Source organism: Carcharhinus amblyrhynchos, chromosome 9 (assembly GCF_965287045.1).
Source record: "Carcharhinus amblyrhynchos chromosome 9, sCarAmb.v2.hapA, whole genome shotgun sequence".
NCBI classification, from domain to species: Eukaryota; Metazoa; Chordata; class Chondrichthyes; order Carcharhiniformes; family Carcharhinidae; genus Carcharhinus; species Carcharhinus amblyrhynchos.
The window spans coordinates 28,067,658-28,091,285 of NC_137332.1; the positions used below are offsets into that span (position 1 = coordinate 28,067,658).

The 23,628-nt window shown below is 39.8% G+C and overlaps 2 protein-coding genes across 2 annotated transcripts in view; one reads left to right on the forward strand and one right to left on the reverse strand.

Moving 5' to 3' along the window:
* Positions 1 to 439: 439 nt before the first annotated feature.
* plk3 (polo-like kinase 3 (Drosophila)) lies at positions 440 to 13,912 on the forward strand. Its single transcript, XM_080195364.1, has 15 exons — positions 440 to 696; positions 3,672 to 3,779; positions 4,613 to 4,729; positions 5,335 to 5,464; positions 5,878 to 5,965; positions 6,545 to 6,640; positions 6,953 to 7,151; positions 7,603 to 7,729; positions 8,280 to 8,389; positions 9,568 to 9,670; positions 10,126 to 10,209; positions 10,578 to 10,746; positions 11,045 to 11,174; positions 11,701 to 11,817; positions 12,173 to 13,912. The coding sequence occupies exons 1-15, from the start codon at positions 559 to 561 to the stop codon at positions 12,368 to 12,370; spliced, it is 1,914 nt and encodes a 637-aa protein (XP_080051490.1). The 5' UTR covers positions 440 to 558; the 3' UTR covers positions 12,371 to 13,912.
* A 7,259-nt stretch (positions 13,913 to 21,171) lies between these two features.
* Positions 21,172 to 23,628, reverse strand: part of dynlt4 (dynein light chain Tctex-type 4) — a 263,595-nt gene continuing 261,138 nt past the window's right edge. Inside the window, exon 2 of the mRNA XM_080196543.1 lies at positions 21,172 to 22,667. Coding sequence (XP_080052669.1) covers positions 21,948 to 22,667 — 720 coding nt within the window. The 3' untranslated portion in view covers positions 21,172 to 21,947. The remainder of the gene's footprint in view (positions 22,668 to 23,628) is intronic.

The following is a 23,628-nucleotide window of genomic DNA, read 5'->3' on the forward strand; positions in this document are numbered from 1 at the left end:
TTGCTTGCTGCAAAAACCAAATTCAAAATCCAACTGAAGTTCCCCACAAGGGAGACAAACAAGATCCAAGCTGGCAATACAAGGCATTGCACCCCCATCTTTGGGTTTGATCTGACGTTTGATTTTAATCGAAAGGCCGAGGAGCAAGAAAAGGAAATTTGCTGATGTTCCGTGTGATGAGCAGGCGGATGTTTGCCTTAGCGACCTGACGGCACTGACACAAAGCACATTGAACAGAGAGAGCGGCGCCGCCGGCAGCGCGACACGGGCAACAGGGCGGGGCTGGAAGGGGACGAGGGCCAATCAGAATGCCGTCTACAGTCTAACCCCGCCCCAAAGGGGGGGTATCCTGCCTCTGTGACGTCAGCCGGCGAAGTGTAACACTATAAAGTAGCGGCAGGGATTCCCTGCCCACGTGTCTGCTCTCATTCTCAACTCAGTCTGGTAGCGAGGGGCAGTGGAGTTATCGGGCGGTCAGAACTGGGATTGCTGTCTCTCTCTTTTCCCACCCCCCCCCCTCTCGTTTTCTTTTTGTATATTTGATAGTCATTCACAAGAATGAGTTCGGAAGTTCAGAAAGCTTCGGGCGGTGGCTGCCCGCACTCTAAAGTTACCCGGGAGAAGCCTGATTTGTGCCGGACGGTTACCGCTCCCAAGACCGGCAAATGTTACTGTCGAGGGCGGCTGCTCGGAAAGGTACAAGCTTTGTGCTGAAAAGCATTTTCCACAACAGCATAAAGAAGGTTGGGGCAGTGGCTGTAGTAGTGCAAGAGATTTTTTTTTCACTAAATTCTTTATTGCGCCCAGGGGCTGAAAGTTTATTGCTTCTGTTCGATTTGTGAGCGGTTTATTCAATCTTAAAATCTCGTGCTTGGAGTACAAATGGTGACATTACCTGTAAAGCAGGGGTTTAATGAGGACTGTTTCCACTTTACAAGTGACCTTGAGTCTACTAAATCACTTTTTAAAATGTATTTTTGAATAATTTTAAAGGAAATAAGGTTGATCTTGTTTCTAAAATGTAGCATAATTGGTTAAAACCCGCAGTGTCGTAAGGAACAAGCGGCTCGAATGTGCGTGTCTAAAATACTTTTCTTAATCTCTAAGTGACATTTCCCTTTGAGTAATTTAAAACCAACTGTAGCTAAGTAGCGGGGGGTCGTTTATCATTCATTGTACTTTAGGAAGTGGCTCAATTGCGTAAAGCCAGGTGTGAATGTGGGTTAATAGTGGGGCTTTTACATTCAAGCTGAATAAGTAACTCGGAACTTCTAAATTAATAGCCCCTGTTGTTAATTGTCTGGACTGTTCTCAATGGGCTGGTCCCAACCTATCACTGAGTCTTTAAGATGATGCGAATTTGGATGGGGCTGGTATTCCGAATCGTTGCTTAGGTTCTGCATGACCTCACTGATTTCTGCGCTTGCAGATTTTTGGGGTTGGGAATCTTTTAAACATCCCCGGAAGGAAAAAACGTTTGGCCTCTTTGTATTTTTCATTTTAAAAAAAAACCCTAGGAAGAATTTTCCAGTAAGTTCATAATGCCACGTGTGCCGAATTCCTACCACTGGAAGCGGAAACGTCTTTCCATCACTATTAAAGATTGAAGGGGGAAAACTCAAAATATTCCAGCTAGCGTCTTATTTGACTTTCCGCTTTAGCCAAAGAACAACATAACAGAGCTGGTTGGGGGAGTTCCTATTTATCTAATATCTGACAACTTGAATTTAGTAATTTTTTTAAAAGTCAAAGATAACTTGCACTTGTATAGCGCCTGTAAATCCATTTAACATCCCCTGGTGTGCTATCTGAACAAAAGCTACCCTATTCTGTGCTGCTCTTCAATTTGAGTTGCTGTCCTCACAGCTTGCTTTCACTAGCTCGTCCTTAACCATAAATGGGAAGACTTCGCCGCCTTTCTCCCGCCCTCCCGAATTTTATTTTGACAACTAAATACAAAGTGAGGAAGGAGTTGTCTAAGGACCTGTGAATCTTTTGCTCTAGTAACACTATATATCACTTTCCTATACAAATGAATACTGGTGAGCTTCATACTTTGAAGCTGTGCATGAACCAAAAGCAGGAAAAGAAATTAAAAATTGGAATGACAATAATTTGACATGGGTTGATGCCTGATGCTGATTGCTTGAAGGCTATCTGAGGCACTGAATATTGCCATGTTTCCCATCTAGCCATCCTTCGGGGCTATCAAAATAAGGGGAAGCAGATTTTGGACTGAGTTGAGGAGGAACTCCTTCTCACAAAGGGTTGAGAATCTGGAATTCCTGACCCAGTGAAGCAATTGAGGCTATCTCATTGAATGCTTCTAAGGCAAGATAGATAAATTTTTGAACAGTAAAAGATTTAAGGGTTATAGTGAGCAAGTGGAACTGAGTCCATGAAAAGATCAGCCATGATCTTATTGAATGGTGGAGCAGGTTCAAGGGGCCAGATTGTCTACTCTTGCTTCTAGTTCTGATTTCTTATAAATTTTGGAAGTGGCAAGTGTTTGCCAAGCCACAAGGCTGGAGGAGTGCTGTTAGCGGTGTACTGTTTTTCCCCAAACTTGGACAATATTAAGCCCAGCTGCTTGCAGAGGTTGTCTTGCTCTCTCAATCTAAGGAAAAAAACAACAATCCCCCTTGAAATTATAGCATGTTTCAAGTTGCATGACCCTAGTACCTTATCCAAGCTGTGTCTGCACTCAAAGAAAGGACCTTAAACTAGAAAGAGTGCAGGAAAGATTTACTAGGATGCAAGCAGTGCTTGGTTTTTTTAAGGAGAGGCTGGATAAACTAGGACTTTTTTCTCTGGCGCATGGGAGGCTTAGGGGTGATCTTGGGGACCTATAAAATGAGGGGCATAAATCAGCTTGATAGTGAATATCTTTTCCCAAAGGTAGGGGAGCCTAAAACTAGAGGGCATAAGTTTAAGGTGAGAGATACAAAATAGTCTGGGGGGGCAATTCTTTTCAGAGAGTGATGAGTGACTGGAATAAGCCACCAGAAGTAGTTGTAGAAGCAGCTACAGTTTTTTAAAAAGCACTTCCTTACATGGGTAAGGTGGATATAAAGATATGTGGGCAAATGGGATTAGCTTTGGGGCCTTTCAAAAAAAAGGCAGCATTGATATGTTGGGCCAAGGGCCTGTTTCCATGCTGTAAACCTGACTGAGACAGTTATAAAGATCAGTATGAACCATTGCAAGCACTTGTGTTGCATGTGGACAATCATCTTCACTGGGCATTCTGTATAGGTTGAGGGGAATGTCTTCTGCATAATCCCAGCTTTAGAATCTATTTGAAGAAATATCCAATAGCTTTGCACCTTTTCAATATTGATCCAACGATTTGTCCAATGTGAATAAGCTTTATACCTTCTGAAGCTGCTTCAATCTTCATGAAGAATTGATTTAAATTTTTGAATTTTAAGAGTTGATGGATTAAAGAATATACACCAAATAAAGCTACCATTATGACTAGCTTGCTGCATCATCTTGTAGAACCTTATTCTCCATTGTAGTTATCCATGATTTATTCAGATAGCACAATCATAGTAACAGTTCATTTTTACAGATCAGGTGGGCTCTACATCTCTTATTACAGATGAGGGTGGGCATGTTACTCAGTTGGGGTTGGATTTACAATCTTAACATCAAGTTTCTTTCCTTAGGGTGGATTTGCAAGGTGCTATGAAATGGTCGATCTCGCCAATAACAGGGTATATGCAGTTAAAGTTATTCCACATTCCCGAGTGTCAAAACCTCACCAGAAAGATAAGGTAAAAATTGCTTGTTCAACTGCCATAATCCATCATTCATAATGTACTATATCTTAGATGCTTCAGTGGTTTTAATAAAGCTCTACCTCTTCTCCTTGGAAGAGAATTGCACCTAGCGTGCAGCAGTTCTGCACAACTGTAGGATTCTCTGGTTCATAGGCTCTGAAGCTTGCCCCTCTATGGTCTTGTGGAGCATGTCTGTTTCGTGTCTTAGTTTGCACTCCCTTTGTTTTTCTGAAAATCTTTTATTGTTGTTTTGTTTGCACTTCAGTACCACACTCCTGATCTAAGGACACTTGGTGCAGAGAGGGGAGGGTCAGGATGCACCTTCTCACAAACCTGCTCCTGGGCCTGGCGAAACATGCCATTTACAGGTCCAGGCAGCAGGTGATCGAGGGGGCTGTCCATCCTGACTGTTTGCCCCTCTACCGTGGCTACATTTGTGGCCAGGTGTCCCTGGAGAGGGAGCATGCAGTGTCCATGGGTGCAGTTGACCTCTTTGGCATTTGTTGGGCACTGCAGGAATGGAGTGGATTATTGACCTGAATAATCACATTTTAATTTGATGTTTAAGGTTCCTTTGTACTTTGTCTTTGTTTGGGCTGCTCCCTTTCTTTTGGGGAGCTGCCCCTTTTTACTTGTCCTAATTTAGTTTGAGTTTGTTTATTCTCTTTGACCTTAAGAGGACCACCAGTCATGAACCTTAGCCAGTGCACATCTTAGGATGGTGTGGTTGTGGTCTGGCATTTGTGTCCCAAGATATTGGTGCTTGCTTCAAGCTGGAATTATACCTATGGCAACCTGGAATCACCTTTGTTTTTCCTCTTTTACAGATTGAAAAGGAAATTGAACTCCACAAATCCCTGTCTAACAAACATATAGTGAAATTCTACCATAACTTTGAAGATGATGAAAATATTTATATTTTTCTAGAGCATTGCAGTCACAAGGTGTGTAGAATTGTGTTGATGACTATATACCATGTTTGCCAGTTCCCCCAAAGTGTGGAATCCCAAATTGTTGCACAATTGAATTGCCCACTGTCTGAAGTCTCTCGAATGCACTCTTCAATAAAAAGGGCATTGAGAACCAAGGATAATATAACACAATTTCTCAGGATGTGGATGTCACTAGCAAGACAAGCATTTGTTGCCCAGCCCTAATTGCCCTTGAATGGAGTGTCTAACTCGGCCATTGCAGGGGGTTAATTGGGTTAACCATATTGTGGGTCTGGAGTCACATGTAGGCCATACTGGGTTAGGATGGTAGATTTTCTTCCCTTCAGGATATTGATGAACCAGATGGGCTTTTACAACAACTGATAGTAATGGGGACCACAAAATTACCAAAACTAGCTTTCAATTGCAGATTTTAGTAATTAAAGTTACCAGCTGCTGTGATGGAATTTCAACCCATGCCTCTAGAGTATTAGCCTAAGCCTCTGGACTATGAATCCATTAAACCATATCACTGTGTCACAACTTAGGCTAAACATGAGTGCATATTGGGCCTATCTTGCAAGTAGAAATCTCTTATCATTCTTTTTGTCTTTCAGTCATTAGCACATATATTAAAAGCAAGAAGAACTTTAACAGAGCCCGAAGTCCGGTATTACCTCAGACAGATTATCTTGGGCCTCAAGTACCTCCATGTTCGGGATATCCTTCACAGAGACCTCAAGCTAGGTTTGTATAATCAATAAATATTCTGAAATTGATTGGGCCAGTAACTCCAAGCTCTGAATGCTATACCTAGTTTTGGTGTCCCTGGGTTAGGGAAGGAAAAATTCTCCTGATAGAAGAATGCATCTATGAATATTGGGGTAAACTTGTATGATTAGACTATTGCTGTCCAGTTAAGATGATGGAATGCAACTAAATCTGTAGAACTGTATTTTAGTTGAGAATCACTTCTTCTGGAAGTGATTTCTCCGAACAGGCCCACTTCAAAGACTAGTCAATACATCTGCCTTCTGAAGAGGTATAAATTGTCATCCACTGGGTCAGGTCATTGACAGGCACTAAACCAGCTAAGTATGAATGCAATTTTGGTGGTGCCACATTTTTTTAAACCACTTTTTGTTTTGCATCTCCTATAGGTAATTTTTTTATTAATGCGAACATGGAAGTGAAAGTTGGAGACTTTGGTTTGGCAACAAAGCTTCTACCAGTTGACCAGAGGAAGAGGTGTGTGATTAGTTTTGTACAAGTTTGCCTTAATGTTACTGACATGATCTGACTTTGTGTCCAGTGGGCAGAGTAAGGAGTGTGAAAAACACAAGGAGGGAGTCTAAATTTCTAATTGTGGCAAGTTGTAAAACAACTGCACAATTCTGAATCGACTCATAGAATCTCTACAGTGTAGAAGGAGGCCATTCAGCTGAGTCTGCACGAATAGTGATCCCACATATTTACCCCTCTAATCTACACATCCCAAGTCACTAAGTGGTCATGATAAATTGCCTGTCAACCTATCCCACACATCCTTAGACTGTGGGAGGAAATCCACAGACTTTTGGACAGTGATCCAAGCTGAGAATTGAACCCAGCTTCCTGGAACTGGGAGGCAGCAGTGCTAACCACTGTGCCATACAACTATTGGAGTACAATGTGGATTGTGCACACCTTGAATATGACAGTCCTAGAAATATCAAGTGCTTTTTTTTAACAAAAGCTCCCAACTTGCAGAGAAGTTGTAATTTCAATTGGCTTTGCTTGGTTACTCCAACTGGTTGAACAAATTGTGACGTCTGAATTTTTTTTCAGGACTATCTGTGGTACTCCCAACTATCTGGCCCCTGAAGTGCTAAACAAACAAGGTCATGGTCCTGAGGCTGACATCTGGTCTTTGGGCTGTGTAATGTAAGTTCTTTTCTTTTCATTTTGTACAGCAACCTGAGGTTGTGGAATAGTAGTGAACCACCACAGAGAATTAAGACTATTTTTAACTAAGATGTTGATCAAGTTTGAGCAAACAAGGTTTATTTGCATTAACAGCCAAACCACTACTTCCTGCCTTGAATGCTGACATTAAATGTTGAGACTTAAAAATACATCTGAAGTGTGAATGTTCAACAAACCCTAGATCTGCTCATCCCATCCTGCAGCCAACTTTTACATGAATTTTCTGAGGATATGTGCTCTTGATTATAAATGGTATTCTCTTGTTTGTAGGTACACTATGTTGTTTGGTCGGCCACCCTTTGAGACCTCTGACCTCAAAGACACCTACAGATGTATTCGAGCGGTTGAGTACACCATGCCATCATCATTTTCAGTTGCTGCTAAGGATCTCGTTGGCAGTATTTTGAAGAAAAACCCAGAACAACGGCCTACTCTGGATCAAATTATGAACCATGATTTTTTTACAAAAGTAAGGAGGTTTCTGAAATTGGGATTATATACTGAGGTGGGGGTGTCTATTTGGGAATAGTTCCAGCACTAACTGCAAACAGTGGTGCTGGTTCCTAATTGTTCTAAAATGTAGATCTATTGTGAGCATAGACTGATGTAAACTAGTCAGTCTCTTTGAGTATTTCGATATCTTCCCTCCCACTCGGCTGTGATATGGGAGAATTTCCTTGTTCAAGATGCATGATCTTGGAGATGTGTTGGGTGGGGAGTATAAATGAAGTTGTCTGTCACTATTATCTGAAATCATCTATAGCTCAAATTGAATACCTAAATCAAGAGTTCATTCTAAAATAGGATCTTGGGCTGTTTGCATTGACTTTGCTCTGTTCTGATTTTTTGTTTTGGAACATAATGATGCACGTTCACCTGGAAGTGAGGATGTTTCAATTCTTTTTCTTCCTCTTGTTCAGGGCTTTATACCTGATGTGCTCCATCCTAGCAGCTGTCTGATGGTTCCTGAATTAAGTAGCCCAACACCCACTAAAAACTTCTTCAAAAAGTTTACAGAGGCTTTCTTTAGGAAAAAGAGCCCAAAAGGTTAGTGTGGGAGTGTTACCATGTTAAAGTATTAAGGTCTGGTCTTTAATAACTTGAAGTCAGAACAAAACCAGCTACAGCACATGAGAAATGTTTATTGACAATCTCTAGCAGTTCATCTGCTTAATGCTTCAATTGGCTTGGCTATATTGTTTTTAAAATAGAGTCTTTAAGTTTTTAGAAGTAAAATGATCCCTTCTGTCTTCCTGAACCACATGTTGATTTGCAGTGAATGCATGTGACCTGAATATCCAGTTACAAAGACTGGATTTCTTTATCTCTGCCAGTAAAGCTGTATATTTTACAGGTCTGATTCTTGAGGGCAGGATTATTTTAAGTGTCACAGTAATTGTTTCCAATGTGAAGATGTTTTAACAGTGGGGGAGGGAAACTTGGTTTCTGATGGTATCATGTGCACTTCCGTCTGCATTTTGGCTTGTTTCAGATTCTCCAATGCAGAATGCAAATATCTCTTTGCGATCTGTATTAAATTTGCTGGCATAGTTGGATTTTTAAAATTTTAATCAAGATTTGTATGCCTGAATTGCAGATACTAAAACCATCTGTGTGGAAAAGGATGATATTTCCAAGCTTGCTGCAGATCTTATGAAGACCTCCATCCACAGACAGATGAGCTATAAGACTGAAAATGCAACAGAGGTAGGAATAAGTGTTTAACTTTCAGTACTAACTTCAAAAGTGTAAACCCACAAAAATCAAATGCATGAGAAGCCTTAATTATCATGGATCTCCCAGTAAGTGACTCCAGTTATAACTGAGCCTTTAAATTTTCTTTTTTTTTCTCCCTGGTAGAAGCAAATCTATTTGTCTGTTCCTCAATTACTAGGTTTTCTGTAGCTGTAGGATGGCAGTGGTTAGCACCAGAGACAGTTTTGATACCAGTCTTGGATGACTGGAGTTTACTTGTTCTCCATGTCTAGGAGTACCAGTTTCCTCCCTTAGTTTAAAAGGTGCAGATTAAGTGACTTGGCCATGATAAATGCATGGGGTTACAGGCGTGAGTGTGGGTGGGATGCTCTTGAATTTGGTGCAGACTTGATGTGCCTAATGGCCCCTTTCTGATTCTGTTTCAGTTGAAGCACTTGCATTTAAACTAGGAAGATTCGGACTTCCTGACACACTTTTTAGTGGTGCTTTGCCCTTTTGATCATAGTAATTCCAGTCTTGTTGCATCACTCTGTGGTAGCAAATATTTGGTACACTTAACATTTTTCAAAAGCAAACAATCCAATTTTTGGGAGCAATTTTCATGGCTCTTACAAAGAACAAGATGTATTTCCTATGACATATCATCAAAACTTGAGTATTGAGGAATGCATTTCCTTATCTCATTTTGCATATAAAATTAGTCATTCTAATCGCAAAAGAATGATTAGCACTGTTTATGTTCATTACAGCATTTAACATTTGCCATTGCAACTGTGCAGCACTGTTTTTAAAACTTGAGTAAACTCAAGTAAATGTTAAATGCTGTAATGAACATAAACAGTGCTAATCATTCTTTTGAGATCAATGACTCAAATTAATTTTATATGCAAAATGAGATAAAAGGAGGAATGCATTTCCTTATGTTGGAATCTTCTGTGGCTTCCTGTATGTGCACTTAACCTACTTAACTGGTGTTGCAAACAATTTATTTCCTGTTCTTGCCCAAGCCTTTAATCAGTATATTGTAATTTCTGCAGGAATTTGTCACTTTTTTTCCAGCCTAGATGCTGGCCACAGCAACCTATTTCACAGATTGTATTAGTATCTTTGCTAAGTGAGTCACTATCTCAAAGATGAATTGATACCAATTATATTTGTCTCCTTTTTAGCGCACATTTCCAACTGGTCAAACAGCAAACTCCTTCCCTAAGGAAACAGCAGAGGAAGGGTCACAAAAATCTACCGTTGGGCCTGCTGGTGCTAACTGTGAAAGTGAGTTGGTCCTGAAGTAACTGAACATTCTTGCATATTGGAAGTTTAGGTTCAAATTGAGCATAAATATTAACATGGACCAGGTAGGCCAAATGGCCTGTTCCTGTATGTCCCATGTGAACCTGGTTAATTGTTAATCTCCCTAGATTAGCTTTCTTCCTTCCACATTAAGTGAGCAATAGTATAAATGGATAATTGGTTGGGACCTGCTCAACAGTGAGCCCCATAATTGGGATTGAAGCTGGACTGTGTTGAATTGTTAATACCAGTGAGCATAATTGGATGGTCCTCAGCTTGATAAACTTTTGAAGATTGAGTCAGCTGTCTAACTTTTCCAGTAAAATGTACCATTTCTATGAAGAATTATTAATAGTTTGCCAAATATGGCTACTGCCAGCTACACAATGGATGAAATATCAGCTTAGTGATTGAATGTTAATGTACTTGTTTTTCAGCTGCTGAAGAGGGGCCTGTAACTCAGCAAATAGCAGATGCTGCTACCCATGTTCTCAAAAGCTGTCTTTCATCCATGCCACCAGGTACATTTACATCTTCAACTTTGTATCCACTGAACAAAAACAGCAGGATTTAAAAATCTGAATCCTTTGGTTTCCAATGGTGTCTATTCAGCTTGCAGAGTGGCAAATAAAGCCTTGTAATGCAGCCTTCTAGAAATGAATGAATGCAAATTTTCCTGACCTTCCCTGTGAAGTAGATTGGACAGTAAGCACTAAAGCATGGCAACGACTTGTGCACAAGTACAAGTACTATAAAGTGTTGGAACCCTTGTCACTTTGTCAAATTTGGCTGAAACCTACCTGTATCTTCTAGGGTGAAACATTGTTCCTCTTAATTAGCTTGGATATTGTGAAGCCCTACTAAATTAGTGTACTTTGTTCTCTTGCAGTGAAAAAGAACCCAATAGGGCACAGTCTACATAGGTCCAAACCCTTCTTGTGGGTTACTAAATGGGTTGACTACTCCAATAAATATGGCTTTGGTTACCAGTTGTCTAATCGCAGTATTGGTGTCCTGTTCAATGATGGAACTCATATGAGCCTCTCTGCAGACCGAAGGTGAGTGTTAATATCTTGCCCAATTACATTGTTTTGATTCTAAAGATTTATCTCCCCTTCAGGAGATCGAAAGAAGCTATGTCCAGCCAACTCGTGTTTTGAACGCTGCCTAATGTATTAAGTGTTGGCTTTTGCACATGTTGAGATTAAACCTTCTTGCGTTGATCTTTTGTTGCACCAATTCTTGGTTTCTTTCACTTTTTAGATTTGCAAAGTAATTTGTCATGTCTGTGAAATTTCTGTTATCTTGAGCATGATTCCCAGTCACTGAACTTTTTTTTTCTGTTTCTCTTCACAGGAATGTGTATTATTACCTCAATAGCAACCAGCATTTTTCCTTCTCCGCCTCTGCAATTCCAGAACAGCTGGTGAAACAGATGACAATTGTCCAATACTTTGCCAACTACATGGAAGAAAATTTGATGGAGGTGAGTTGTGTAACATCATTGAGATATTTTGGTCCACAAAACCAGTATTTCATTTTTGTAATGTACATGCTTTTGGAGGTGAGGCTATTGGTTTAAATTGCAGTTACAATTAATTTGAATAGAAGTTCTGTATCTCCAACTCCAAAGGATGGAGTTTTCCCATGCCCCTGCCAACAGGTTCAAGGCAAGGCTGGAAAGAATTCAGCAGGAGGCTGGTGTAAATTTCCCACAATTTTCTGCTGGAGGCTGGCATGAAAGTGATTTTTCAACCTGCTGACAAAGACCTGACTGATCACACCTGATTCTCAGCAAAGCTAGTGTTCCACACTAGCAATGCCAAGAATCAGGAATGGCAGTCAGGCCTTCATCAGGTTGTGGAACGCTAGCATGCAGATGTCAGGACTTGCTGAGGCTGCCTGTTGCTGTACTTGCTCTCCCCATGGCTTTAGCAAGTGCTTGAATCAAATCTTGATGCAGTAACTACTTTAAATGTACATATCTTTAAGCCTTTCAATTGTTTCTGCAGGGAGGTGACTTGCCCAAGACATTCCTTGAGGAGTGCCATGATCCATCTTTGTTCCTGTTGCAGTGGGTTAAAACTGATTATTCCCTATTGATGTTGTTCAACAATGGCACTTTACAGGTAATTAATGGTTTTAAATATAGTTTATATAATTTAACTATTGGTGGCTGTTGCTTTGCCTACTTCTACCCCTCCTGGGCTATGGTTTAACCATCAGTCACTTAACACCACTTGATACAATGTACTAGTGTTTCATATAGCTTTGGTTAAATCATTGAAGCAAGAAGGCAAAAGGATCTGAAACTTGAGTGAACTTGGCAACTAAATTCTCATTGTATGAAATGAATCTGATGCTGGTATGGTGCCTTAAGTTCAATTTTAAAATAAGCACTAGAAATATTCTTTCCAGCTTTGGGATAGAATGCTCATATGCAATACGTACTATTGTACTAAACTGTCCCTTTTCTCTTATCAGGTTAACTTTTATCATGATCACACAAAGCTCATTCTATGCAAAGATGACCATTTGTACCTGCTTACATACATCAACAAGGATCGTATTGCCTGCACATACAAACTGAGCACCATAATGGAACTGGGCTGTTCACAAGAGCTCTACCATCGTCTGACATATACACTGACATTGTTACAGCAGCAGAAGACAGCCTCTTAAATATAATCAAAAACCTTGGGAGGGGAGACAAACATTGATATACTTCTGCAATGGAGTTTTTTTTACAGAATGCAAGATACTGAGCTATTATCAGGCCAGTGCCTGGCAACAATTAGCTGCTGTTATTTGCAGGGGGATGTAGAATCAAGTCTAACTATTGGTGCTTTATAATCTTGCATCTGTTTAAATGTCACTACTGTAATGAGAAGGATGTGTACGCACAACTGAGCTGTTATTGAAGTTATTTTTATTTGGTTTTCCACTCCCTCCCTTGTACTTAAGGGTTTGAAAGATTTTTCAGTGAGCAGTGATGAGATGAGGATGGTTTACTAATTACTACCCTGGAATAAGAATTATATTAAAGCTGCTACTCCAGTGTAGCTCAGTTAATGATCATCTGATCACTGGCATGGAAAGTGTCTAATGTGATGACTCCCACTTACTGTCAAAGGCAGACTTGTGTTTTTAAAACTTTAGACTAAAGGAAAAATCCTTTTCCCATCAGGATATCAGGCAAAATGACTGTCATCTCAACTGGAACAGTTTTCTGCTAACATGGAATCAAACTGTAAACCTGCCATGAGAAAACATGAACAGTGGGATCTACATTGGCTTAATTAGGGTAGGGTGCAAGACAGATCAACAGTCTACTTAATTCATTTAAGCCAGGGTTTGATATAGTTGAGAATGGATCAATGTTCCCCCATTTGTTTCTTCCTGGTTTCATTTGAAATATTTGAAATCAAAATCCTTGTTTGAAATTGTAAAGGCCAATGCTTAGTGGTTTTGCACAAGTGACCTTTTCACTGCCTCTTGTAAGTAATTGGAAACAGCAGTTTGGTATCCTCCAGAGGTTGAGATCCAAGTGCCTTTGTGGAGCAAGTTTGTTTTGCTACAGCACTGTCAGCTTGGTGTAGTGGTGATTGTGTCTAATATAAAATGCTCCATGTACAGTCTCATTTAAGGTAAACTTGTGGTACTAGATATTTCTCCACTCTGCAGACAATGTATGCAGTCTCTCTTGGTAGGAAAACTTGAGCCATGTTGTTCGTAGTATGGGATGTGGGTGGGCTGTCTAGTATCTTGTCTGCTTTGTTGCATGAGGAAGGGGAGAGGGTTGGTTGGGAGAAGCAAGACCACATTCTAATGTTTTTGTATAGATCAGCTGAATATAGCTTTTTCCTATGTAATAGAAAAAAAACTGTCATCAATAGGAAATGGTTAAATTGGAGTAATTGAAATATAAAAGATTGTCTTATTACCAAGTTCAGGGGAGAGTGACAAAGGAAAATGTGGTACAACTGAGACTTAATTGATCAGCTCACTCATTCCTATATTTATCTATGCCTCTAGTGAGGCTTCTCAATTTCCTCCAGTATTTAATAAATCTGGTCTTATTTATGTTTATGCAAGTATTAAATGAGCCTATTTATTTTTGTATTTATTTATTTTTCTTTTAAAAGGACAGAATGCAACTGATTCTGTAAAAGTGTTGTAAGACTTAAATTTTTTTATTGAAATAAAGTTTTTCCTAAAAGCAAACACCTGTCCTTTCATGCTATTGAGGTGAAAAGTTTCCAAGTGTCTGCAACTAATTTGAAGGATGTAATTTTGTTCTTGAAAATTTCTAATGGCTGAAGATGTGAAGAAGACCAGAATTTTGCTTCTGTGGCTTTCCATGAGTGGAAGAACCACTGCAGAGTAAACTGGCAAAACCATGTATACCTAGTCTATTCCTAGCTTGATTCTATGGATGAGGTCCATTTTCTTTTACTATGCCTGTGCAGGAGTTTTCCAAATCCCCTTAACTACAGATCTAGCTTCTATTTATCCCTTTTTTAACCATTACAAATTGCTGTTTTTATTTTGCATATTGTACTTCAGTTTTATCCATCTCTAAATCTGTAGCCTTTAGCTGAAGTCAATGGAAAGGGTACCTTTTAATTTGCTCAATTTTAGTTTCTGTCCCACTCTCATCATAAGTAGCAAGTTTTCTCACCTCTTCATACACCCATAGTTCTGTTCCAGTAGTCCTTCACTCCTAAACCATTGGCAATGTAGTTGACAAAATTGAACACTCCAACTGATGGCTTACTTAGTATGCTGAGATTCTAATGAATTGTTTTTTGAACATTCTGCTCCTACACAAGTCTGTACCAATTTTAGTAGTAGGGGTACAAGCAAGAGGATTGCAATTGTCTGTGAATTCAGACAATCTTGGAAATTTTTCTTGATGTTTGTTTGCCAATTAATTGCCTTAAAGCTTATTGGAAGATGGATACTTTACAAAAGCAGCATGGAATATTGGCACTGTGCCTTCACAATGGACCAGTGTCCATGCCTTTTGTAGTTTTTGCACAGAATTTCAAATATTTGACTAATCATAACTGGAATATTAAGATATATCATTTTTTTCCAATTCTGGCAACCTGTTGCATAGGCAAAGGAAAATGGTTCCAATATCATTTCTGATCAGACATATCAAAGTACTTCTAGTCCACAATGTCTATCCCGTAGGTTAGTTTGGGATAAGAGAACCATTTCTTATTCAGCATGGTGGGGGAGGGGGGTGGTGGGTGATCTGCCTCAAGATTCACCAGAGGTAGAGAATTGAAGTTTAATCACTTTACCATCCAGAGTATAGTTATAGGAGCTTGACCAACTTTGATTATAAAATCAGAAGCTTACAGTTACCAGAAACTTCTGCCCTGAATATTTGTGTATTGAGGAATCCCCTCAGCCTGCAACATTTCAACCACCATCTTGAATTAGTGACATGTTTCCCTATCCTTTAGCAATTTGAGTGCCTGTTGCATTTTTAAATGTTTTAAATTTATTTATTCTCAAGTAGGCTCACATTAACATTGCAATTAAGTTGCTGTGAAAGTCCCCTAGTTCCACACCCTATTCATGTACATTGGCTATGCTATGTTCCCTCAATGCCCCTGACCTGCACATCTCTTGGACTGTGGGAGGAAATCCAGACATGGGGAGACTACAGACTCTGTACAGACAGTGGCCCAAGATAGGAATCAAACCTGGGTCTCTGGCACTGAGACAGCAGTGTTTACTACTGTGCCACTAATGTGTATCTAGTATGTTGCAATTATACTTCAAAATCTCTTCCTTTTGAAGAGCCTGTTGTATCTTTTGTTTAACGTCATACATTTAAATGTTAAACACTCCAAAAATACATCCTATTGCAGTCAGCCAGGAGATGAGGAGGGGTAAAATTATCCCACATCTCTCCTGAATGTAATTGAAAACACATTTTTAAGAATACTAAATGGATGTATTTTTGCAAAGATCCATGTTTTCAAAAACCCTGACTAGTGACAATTTTCCAAGATGTCCTTAAGTGACTTTTTAAAATAAAACTCCCAAATAAGCATGCAGGCACCTGCTACAGGCTTCAAGTCTTACAGCCCAAAAGGAGGACCCTTGGCTAATTGTATGTATGCTGACCAAGCACCAATCTGCTCTAACCCCATTTTCCAGAGTTTCGTTTATAGCCTTGTCTGCAATGGTGTTTCAAGTGCTCATCTAAATGCTGTTTAAATCTCACTTTCAGGCCACTTTCGCCTGGGTGAAAATACTTTTCCTCTAAATCTCCTGCCCAATACCCAAATCCATGCCTGTTTACCAGCCCCTCCTAAGAGGAAAAGTTCCTTTCTATTTGCACTCACTATGTCCCTTGTAATTTTGTACCTGTTTCTTCTGCCCACCCGTCCACAATAATGCTTTTCATTTTGGTAGGGCTATAACAACAGCCAGAACCCTATTTTATGTATGACTGGGAATTAAATTGAGGAACAAACTCTCCCCTATTTTAATACTCAACAATGGTGTCATGTATTGGTAGCAGATAGCTGTCATGGAAGTTATACATACTTGGTAGCTTAAGCTCCTCATCCTAGTAGATAGGTGGCCTGACCCAACAGTCATTGATTAGAGGCCAGGTTTGTGTCTGCAATAAGTAACCAATACATAATGTTCAACTAATGTTTGCTTGTTTTGCTCTTTGCACCACTGCCCTTTTGATGGGAAGCCATGACCTTTTGCAAGTGCTTTACACAACTGAGTCACTTGCCAATAGTAAAGTATGGATTTCTTACCTCAGGATTCCTTGTATTGGCCAAGTATTTCATTATTACTAGATGATTTAGGGAATATTAATTTGGGTGCAACTTAAGGGAGTGTTGTCTTCATGGAAAAGCTTGTGCAGGGGGTTGAGCTATGAGGAGAGGCTGAATAAACTAGGCTTGTACTCGTTAGAGTTTAGAAGAATGAGGGGAGATCTCATTGAGACATATAAGATGATGAATGGGATGGATAGGATAGAGGTGGAGAGACTCTTCCCGCTCAGAAAGGATAATAGGACTAGGGGGCACAGCCTCAAGATAAAGGGGGGGCGGTTTAGAACGGAGTTGAGGAGGAACTTCTTCACTCAAAGGGTGGTGAATCTCTGGAATTCTCTGCCCGTTGAAGTGGTGGAGGCTACCTCGCTAAATATTTTTAAGACACGGGTTGATGGGTTTTTGATAAGAGAGGGGATTAAGGGTTATGGGGAGAGGGCGGGAATGTGGAACTGAGCCACGACAGATCAGCCATGATCTTATTGAACGGCGGGGCAGGCTCGAAGGGCTAGATGGCCTACTCCTGCTCCTATTTCTTGTTATGTTCTTATTGCTGGTTATAAGTAATACTATAATTGAATATTTTAATGTAACTCCAAATAAAATGTAATTAGGCAAGCTTTTGTGGTATTGCATAGAGTTACAAAAAATTTAGAAAGCAAAGTAATGTTAAATGATTTTGTTTAAGAACAGTTGCTTTGTACTTGCATACTAGAAACTTGTTTCATCTGGGATTTACTGCCAAAGTTTAATGTTTTATCTGTAGATCTGTTTCTATACCAGGGTTGCTTGGTCTGAGAGTTTGATAACACTTATCCTATCATGGGCTGAATCTAACACTTCACCTCAAAAAGGCTGAGATGGCTTTAAAAAAATTAGGTTGCAAACTGTAGTGGGATATGTAGGAACCCTAGTTGAGAAATCCCAATGTAATGTGTGACAATTATTTCTTATTTAAACTTCCTTTGAGTATCTCTGGGATATGGATCTTTTGATCAAATTGAAATGGAAAATTGATGGAAGAGAAAAGCTCAGAAAGATAAATTTTAAAAGCATTCCTCATTGTACATGAATTATTAATGGATTTCCACCCACTCCACTCTGGACGTTCTTTTCTTCATCTTTTTCATTATTGATTTATGCCCTCAATTCACTTATTCCAAATCCCAAAATGGCTAATAGTTTACTAATATGAGACATACTGCAAAATCTGCACAAAATACAGGCTGAATTGAAATAGATGTTTTGTGAATCATAGAATCCCTACAGTGTAGAATGAGGTCATTTGTTCCATTGAGCCTGCACCAACAATAATCCCACCCAGGCTGTAACCCCATATATTTACCCTGCTTTTTCCCTGACACTAATTTTACTGCCCCGCCTACCACAGGAATTGGAGCAGGTGAGGGGCGGACAATGGGAAGATCTGTTGACCTCCAGCAGGAATTTATTTTTTTGGGACAAGTGAGGCCATAAAACCCTGCCCTAAGGGTGAATTTAGTTTGGCCAATCAATGTAACATGCACATCTTTGGAGTGTGGGAAGAAACCAGAGCACCTGGAGGAAACTCACGAAGGTACAGGGAGAATGTGCAAACTTCATGCAGATGGGCACCTGAAGCTGGGATTGAACATCCCTGTGAGACAGAAATGCTAACCACTGTGCCACCGAATATAGAGGAATAATTTGTATAAAGAAACCTCTTGGGTTGTAATTATAGAATGGCGTGTGCTTGACCCTGACAGTCTTACTCCCATTTCACGCTCTAATGAGCGTTAATTGTACCTAATTAGAGGAGAGGAAATTTTGACATATCGGACAGACAGGAACTCTAATTATGTCACTTTCCCAATAAGTTGCTACAATGGTTTACTAGTGCAATACTAGGCTTTTTAATGAGGTGAACATCTTAGTGTTTCCAAGTCCTGGCCTGGAGTCAACAAAGTTCAGAAACACACAATAGATAGAAATACACAGGAAAGATCTTTAATAAAATGCCAACAGTAAAACAATGGAATGGATGTAAAGTACTATGCACAGGTGTAATATATGCACCAGACTCATGACATCAGAAAAGCTACCCTCTTACTCGTGAAGGTTATATTTTAGTATCAATGGTTTCCTCTATGTATTTGATATACAAACATGAGAACACATTAAAAGCAGAACACCTACCAGTCTCTGAGGTTATTTCTTGTTAGGTATGCAATATTTCACAATATCTCAATCAACATTTTAAAAATGATCGTTCAGCTTTCCCGATTCTTTGCAAATTTTCCATAACACGTTTTTGCAAATGCTTTGTGGTGAAAATGTTAACTGTACAGGGAAAATCTGCTTAATCATGCAGAAAATATTCTGTTCCCAACAATCAATTAAATCCAACCAGTGCCCTTTTCCCTCAGAATACTTTATCAGCTGTTGGCATTGTATCTGGTTGACACTCATTAGTGTGTTGGTAGAGTTCTAGAAAATTGTCCACTCTGTTCTCTGGAAATTATGTATTTGATCAAGTGAGAATCTGAAACAAGCAAAAACTGTAAACTTTTGACTCTTGTTGATATGCATACTTTTAACACCCCGCCCCTGCAAGCATTTCACTTCTCATCATACACACAACAAAACATTAGAATATATCCGTATGATACACAAGACACCCATATAGCAACTCGTTCAGCAAAGCTACAGTTGAGCAGTTTGAAGCAAAGCATTGTTCATAAAATCATAGAATTCCTGCAGAAGGAGGCCATTTGGCCCATTGAGTCTGTACTGACTTTCTGACAGATTATTTTACCCAGTCCCAACACCCCACCCTATCATTTACCATGGCTAGTCCATCTAAGCTACACATTTTAGGAAACTAAGGGACAATTTAGCATGGCCAATCTACCTAACCTGCACATTTTTGGAGTGTGGGAGGAAACTGGAGCACCCAGAGGGAACACAAGCAGATAAAGGGAGTACGTGCAAACTCCACACTGACAGTTATCCGAGGCCAGAATTGAACCTGGGTCCCTGGTGCTGTGAGGCAGCTGTGCTAACCACTGTGCCACCTGCCGCCCTGTTGTTCTGAGAATATTTTGTACACAAAAAAAACTGCTGACAGCAGTCTGATAGCCTGGGAAAATTGGGGTGCAAATGTGTGCTTTTCATTATTTCCAATTGTAATTGCTCTTTCTAAAGAAGATTTTGAGAAGGACAAACTATTCCAATGGATGAAAGATTGGAAACCAAAAGAGTAAATGCTGGAAAATTTCACCAGGTCTGGCAGCTTTGACAAAAGGTCATCTGGACGCGAAACGTCAGCTCTTTTCTCTCCTTACGTCTGCTGCCAGACCTACTGAGATTTTCCAGCATTTTCTCTTTTGGTTTCAGATTCAGCATCTAGTAATTTGCTTTTGTCTGATGGAAAATTGGAGACTGGGTTACTTTAGGCTAGTTTCTACTTCCTAGTGGTTGATTACAGTATGCCAGTGGCAAAACTCTAAGTAGGTTGCTTGTTTACTATTGTAAAAAATGTTTAGCAAAGCGTGATCGGGGAACAAAGAGCTACTGCCAGGAATTTGCTGCAAGTGGGATCTCTCTAGAAAGTATTTCCCAGGTGTAGTTCAGGTTAACATTTAGAATTTGACTTGAAACACTAAGACTGCAAAATAAACTACAGGCTAGTTAAGACACTTATAGTTAAAAAAATTCTGTCAGGGATGGTGGCAGTTAACTGTCAATCAGTTGAAAGTGGTCATCTGAATCAGCGTTAATTATTGTAGCAAGAATCTGCTTTAGGAGTTGTAACTTGCAAGTGAGTCATTAGCTCTCTCAAGTAGGGAGTGTTAGCTATTGCATAGAATTTGAAGCACAGAATGATTGAGGGACAGAGTACTTCATTACTGAATGCTAAAGTCAGGAATTTAGTGCAAGTGCTAATTTGGGGGAAGGAGGTGTGCTTTTCATCTTTTTGCCTCTCATAATTGGTGTCTCCAAGTTGGGAGACAGTAACTTGATATTACTAACTAATCAGTTAAAGCACTCCAAAAGCTTGTGCTACCGAATAAACCTGTTGGACTTTAACCTGGTGTTGTGAGACTTCTTACTGTAATCAGTTAAATGAATAAGGATAGACAGATACTTGGAAGCCCTCGCCAAGAGAATTTTGTGCAGTTTTATCCTTATAAGGGAAGATATATTTGCCTTGGAGGTAGTACAGCCAAGGTTGACTCAAATGGTTCCTTAGATGAGAGAATTGTTCTTGATGAGAGATTGGGCCAATGAGCTGAAAGGCATCTTTGTGAGTTGAAAAACTCCATAGCCAGAATTTTCCAGCCATTCATGCCAGCAGGATTCTCTGGTTCCCCTGCAGTAAGAAGTCTCATAACACCAGGTTAGAGTCCAACCAGATTATTTGATAGTAATCCCACAAGCTTTCGGAAATGGTGTTCCTTTGTCAGGTGTGTGTCTACATCATAACTCCCCTGCAGTGAACAGAGGTTTGGCTGAGTGCGTTTGACAGTAGTGGCGGGGTGTGAACGATTGGAAAATTCTCCCCATGACTCTATGCGGTTGAATAAATTGGGCCCATATTCTCTAGGGTTTAGACGAATGCGATGTGATCTCATTGAAGTAGCTTGTTCGAATAGACAATGAGAGATTGTTCATCCTGGCTGGGGAATCTAGAGCATGAGAGAAATTTCTTTGCTCAGAGGGCTGTGAATTATTGGACTCATACACTCCAGAGGATTGTGAGTACTCCATCATTGACAACTTAAGTTGATAGATTTTTGATGTCTTGGTGGTCAAAGAATATGGCGAGTGAGTAGGAAGGTAGAATTGAGGTAGAAAAATCAGGCATGATCATATTGAATGACAGAGAATGCTTGAAAGACTGTACAGCCTCCTCAATTTTTTATGTTTATCTTCTTGGTCTAAACATGGTATGAGGTAGGGACTTATAATGATGATTTCAACTAATCTACAGGTATAGCTTCCTAGAATTCAGAATTTGTCAGGTCCTTATGGTTACCTTCAATTAAGCACACATATTTATGCATTGGATAATCACTACTCCATCCAAAAAAACAATTTGCTTTTGGTCCTTTCTCCTTGCCACTCTTGAAATACTCAGGTTAGCCTTTCTTCCAACTTTTCCACTTTCTTTTCCCTAAGATCTATGCATGTCCATAACTGAGACATAATAATAGTTTTGCAAGGAATCTACCAACTTCAAGCAGCAATTTACTGTGCCATTTAACTATTCACATATATAACAAAGCATCAATCATAATGCAAAATTGTGGGTCACTTGAGCATTGTAATAATTGCAATATAATAATCTTACAATTAAATATAACTTCATTAATCAGCATCATATGTAGGGTTAGTCTTTAGGCAACTCAATAGATCATTAATCAAATAGTCTAATGTAGTTGGCTGTTTAAGTAAGTTAGTCACTCAAAATACACACCATACACAGTTGCAACAGCAAAAAGTGAAGAGTTCTTGAAAGTAGCTGTTGCAAAATTGTCGGTCATTGTATCCCACAGACACCGGCTGACGATTAGCATTCCCTGATTGTTGATCTGACCCAGCATCACATTGCAGACCAGCTTATATCTAGGGACATTGATATCTTTCACTTTCAGCCTGATATGGTCTGTCAAACTCTGCACTAGTTGTACACATGTTACAGGATTATATTTATTGTCAGCTAGGTAGCTCGAAAGAGTTTCCTCCAAGATCTTCTGGACCTTGTAGGGATCAAACTTGCAGCCTTCGTCTGGCTGGGCTTTATAAGTATTTTCACATCTCACTTCCCTGATAGGTTGATACAGAGGCAATCCAGAGAAACTGACTTGACCAGAAGTCATCCAGCTCATGGAATGCCTTTTGCCTTGCATCACCGAGCCTTTGTGAGAAAAAGGCACATTGACATTACTTAAAATAGAGTTCCTTCTGGATGGGATATGTGGCCTTCCATCCATGTTCTTCAGATTCAGATGGTGTTTGCCGGCATGAACATCTATGGACTGGGAACTTCTGCGAGTAGAAATGGAGGTTGCATGAGGACGCAATCCCAAAACATGTCCAGACAGAGCCTGATTGAACTGAGCTAAAGCCTCTTGAGATAAAGGAATCTGCTTGGCAGTCATGGTAAACTGTATATCGATCTGTTTAAAGGATAAAAGATAAATCAACTTTCATTAAGATCAATAGCTCTCATCTTTTATTCCTTACTTTAAATGCACTTTTAGCTCCTCTATTATTCCATCCCTGAAAGGATTGTGTTCCAAGATCTCTTCAGCCTGTTTTTTTATATAATGGTGACACAGTGTGAATCACTCCATTCTTTGTTCTCAGCCTTCACTCCGCACTTCCTTGTGTCACAGGGTCTAACTTTAGACATCTTATGCATTTCTGCTTTTCCCTCATTGGCTTTTAGACTTGAAACATTGGTTTTGACCTGTATCTAAATCACTTGGGTAGAGGTCATAAAAGAGGAACAATCACCCCTCTCAAGCAGAAAAGGAGAGAAAAGCAAACCAGATGGACAAAATGAACAGATGTCTAATAGGGAATGCATTTCTACACTCTCCATATAGGTTCATCTGCACAGCCTCTTTATACAGAGAACTGCTATTTCTCTGCCATAAAAATGGCTTGCTAGTAATACATGTAATGTTTTACAGATTTAAATTGTAAATCGCATGGTTGCGTACGAAGTAAATAAGCTGCCCTTGTGGTCGACACTTTCCATCCTGATTTTCCCACCTGCTGTGCCACTCTGAGAATAATGAGAAAATTCCACCCGATGAAATTATCTGAAGACATTTAGGAGAAACCTTCCAGGTTAGTATTTATCAACCATTCGGGAGAGAGATTAACTGCTCCTTATTTCCTTTCAATTTTGTGGGGCATTTTTTGCAGCCAAATTGATTTCTGTGCTTGCCTACAAATCAACAGTGACTCTACGTCAGAAACAATTCATTGGCTGTAACACACTTTGGGATGTTCCAAGGATGTTAACAGCTTTACATAACATAAGAAATAGGAGCAGGAGTAGGCCATCTAGCCCTTTGAGCCTGCCCCGCCATTCAATAAGATCATGGCTGATCTGTCGTGGCTCAGTTC

Bases quoted from the DNA above. Each gene is read 5' to 3' on its own strand.
- plk3 (XM_080195364.1), top strand. From the start codon at position 559: ATGAGTTCGGAAGTTCAGAAAGCTTCGGGCGGTGGCTGCCCGCACTCT. The intron at 5,966-6,544 runs GTGTGTGATTAG...ATTTTTTTTCAG, and splicing joins CCAGTTGACCAGAGGAAGAG to GACTATCTGTGGTACTCCCA. The intron at 11,175-11,700 runs GTGAGTTGTGTA...TTGTTTCTGCAG, and splicing joins TGGAAGAAAATTTGATGGAG to GGAGGTGACTTGCCCAAGAC.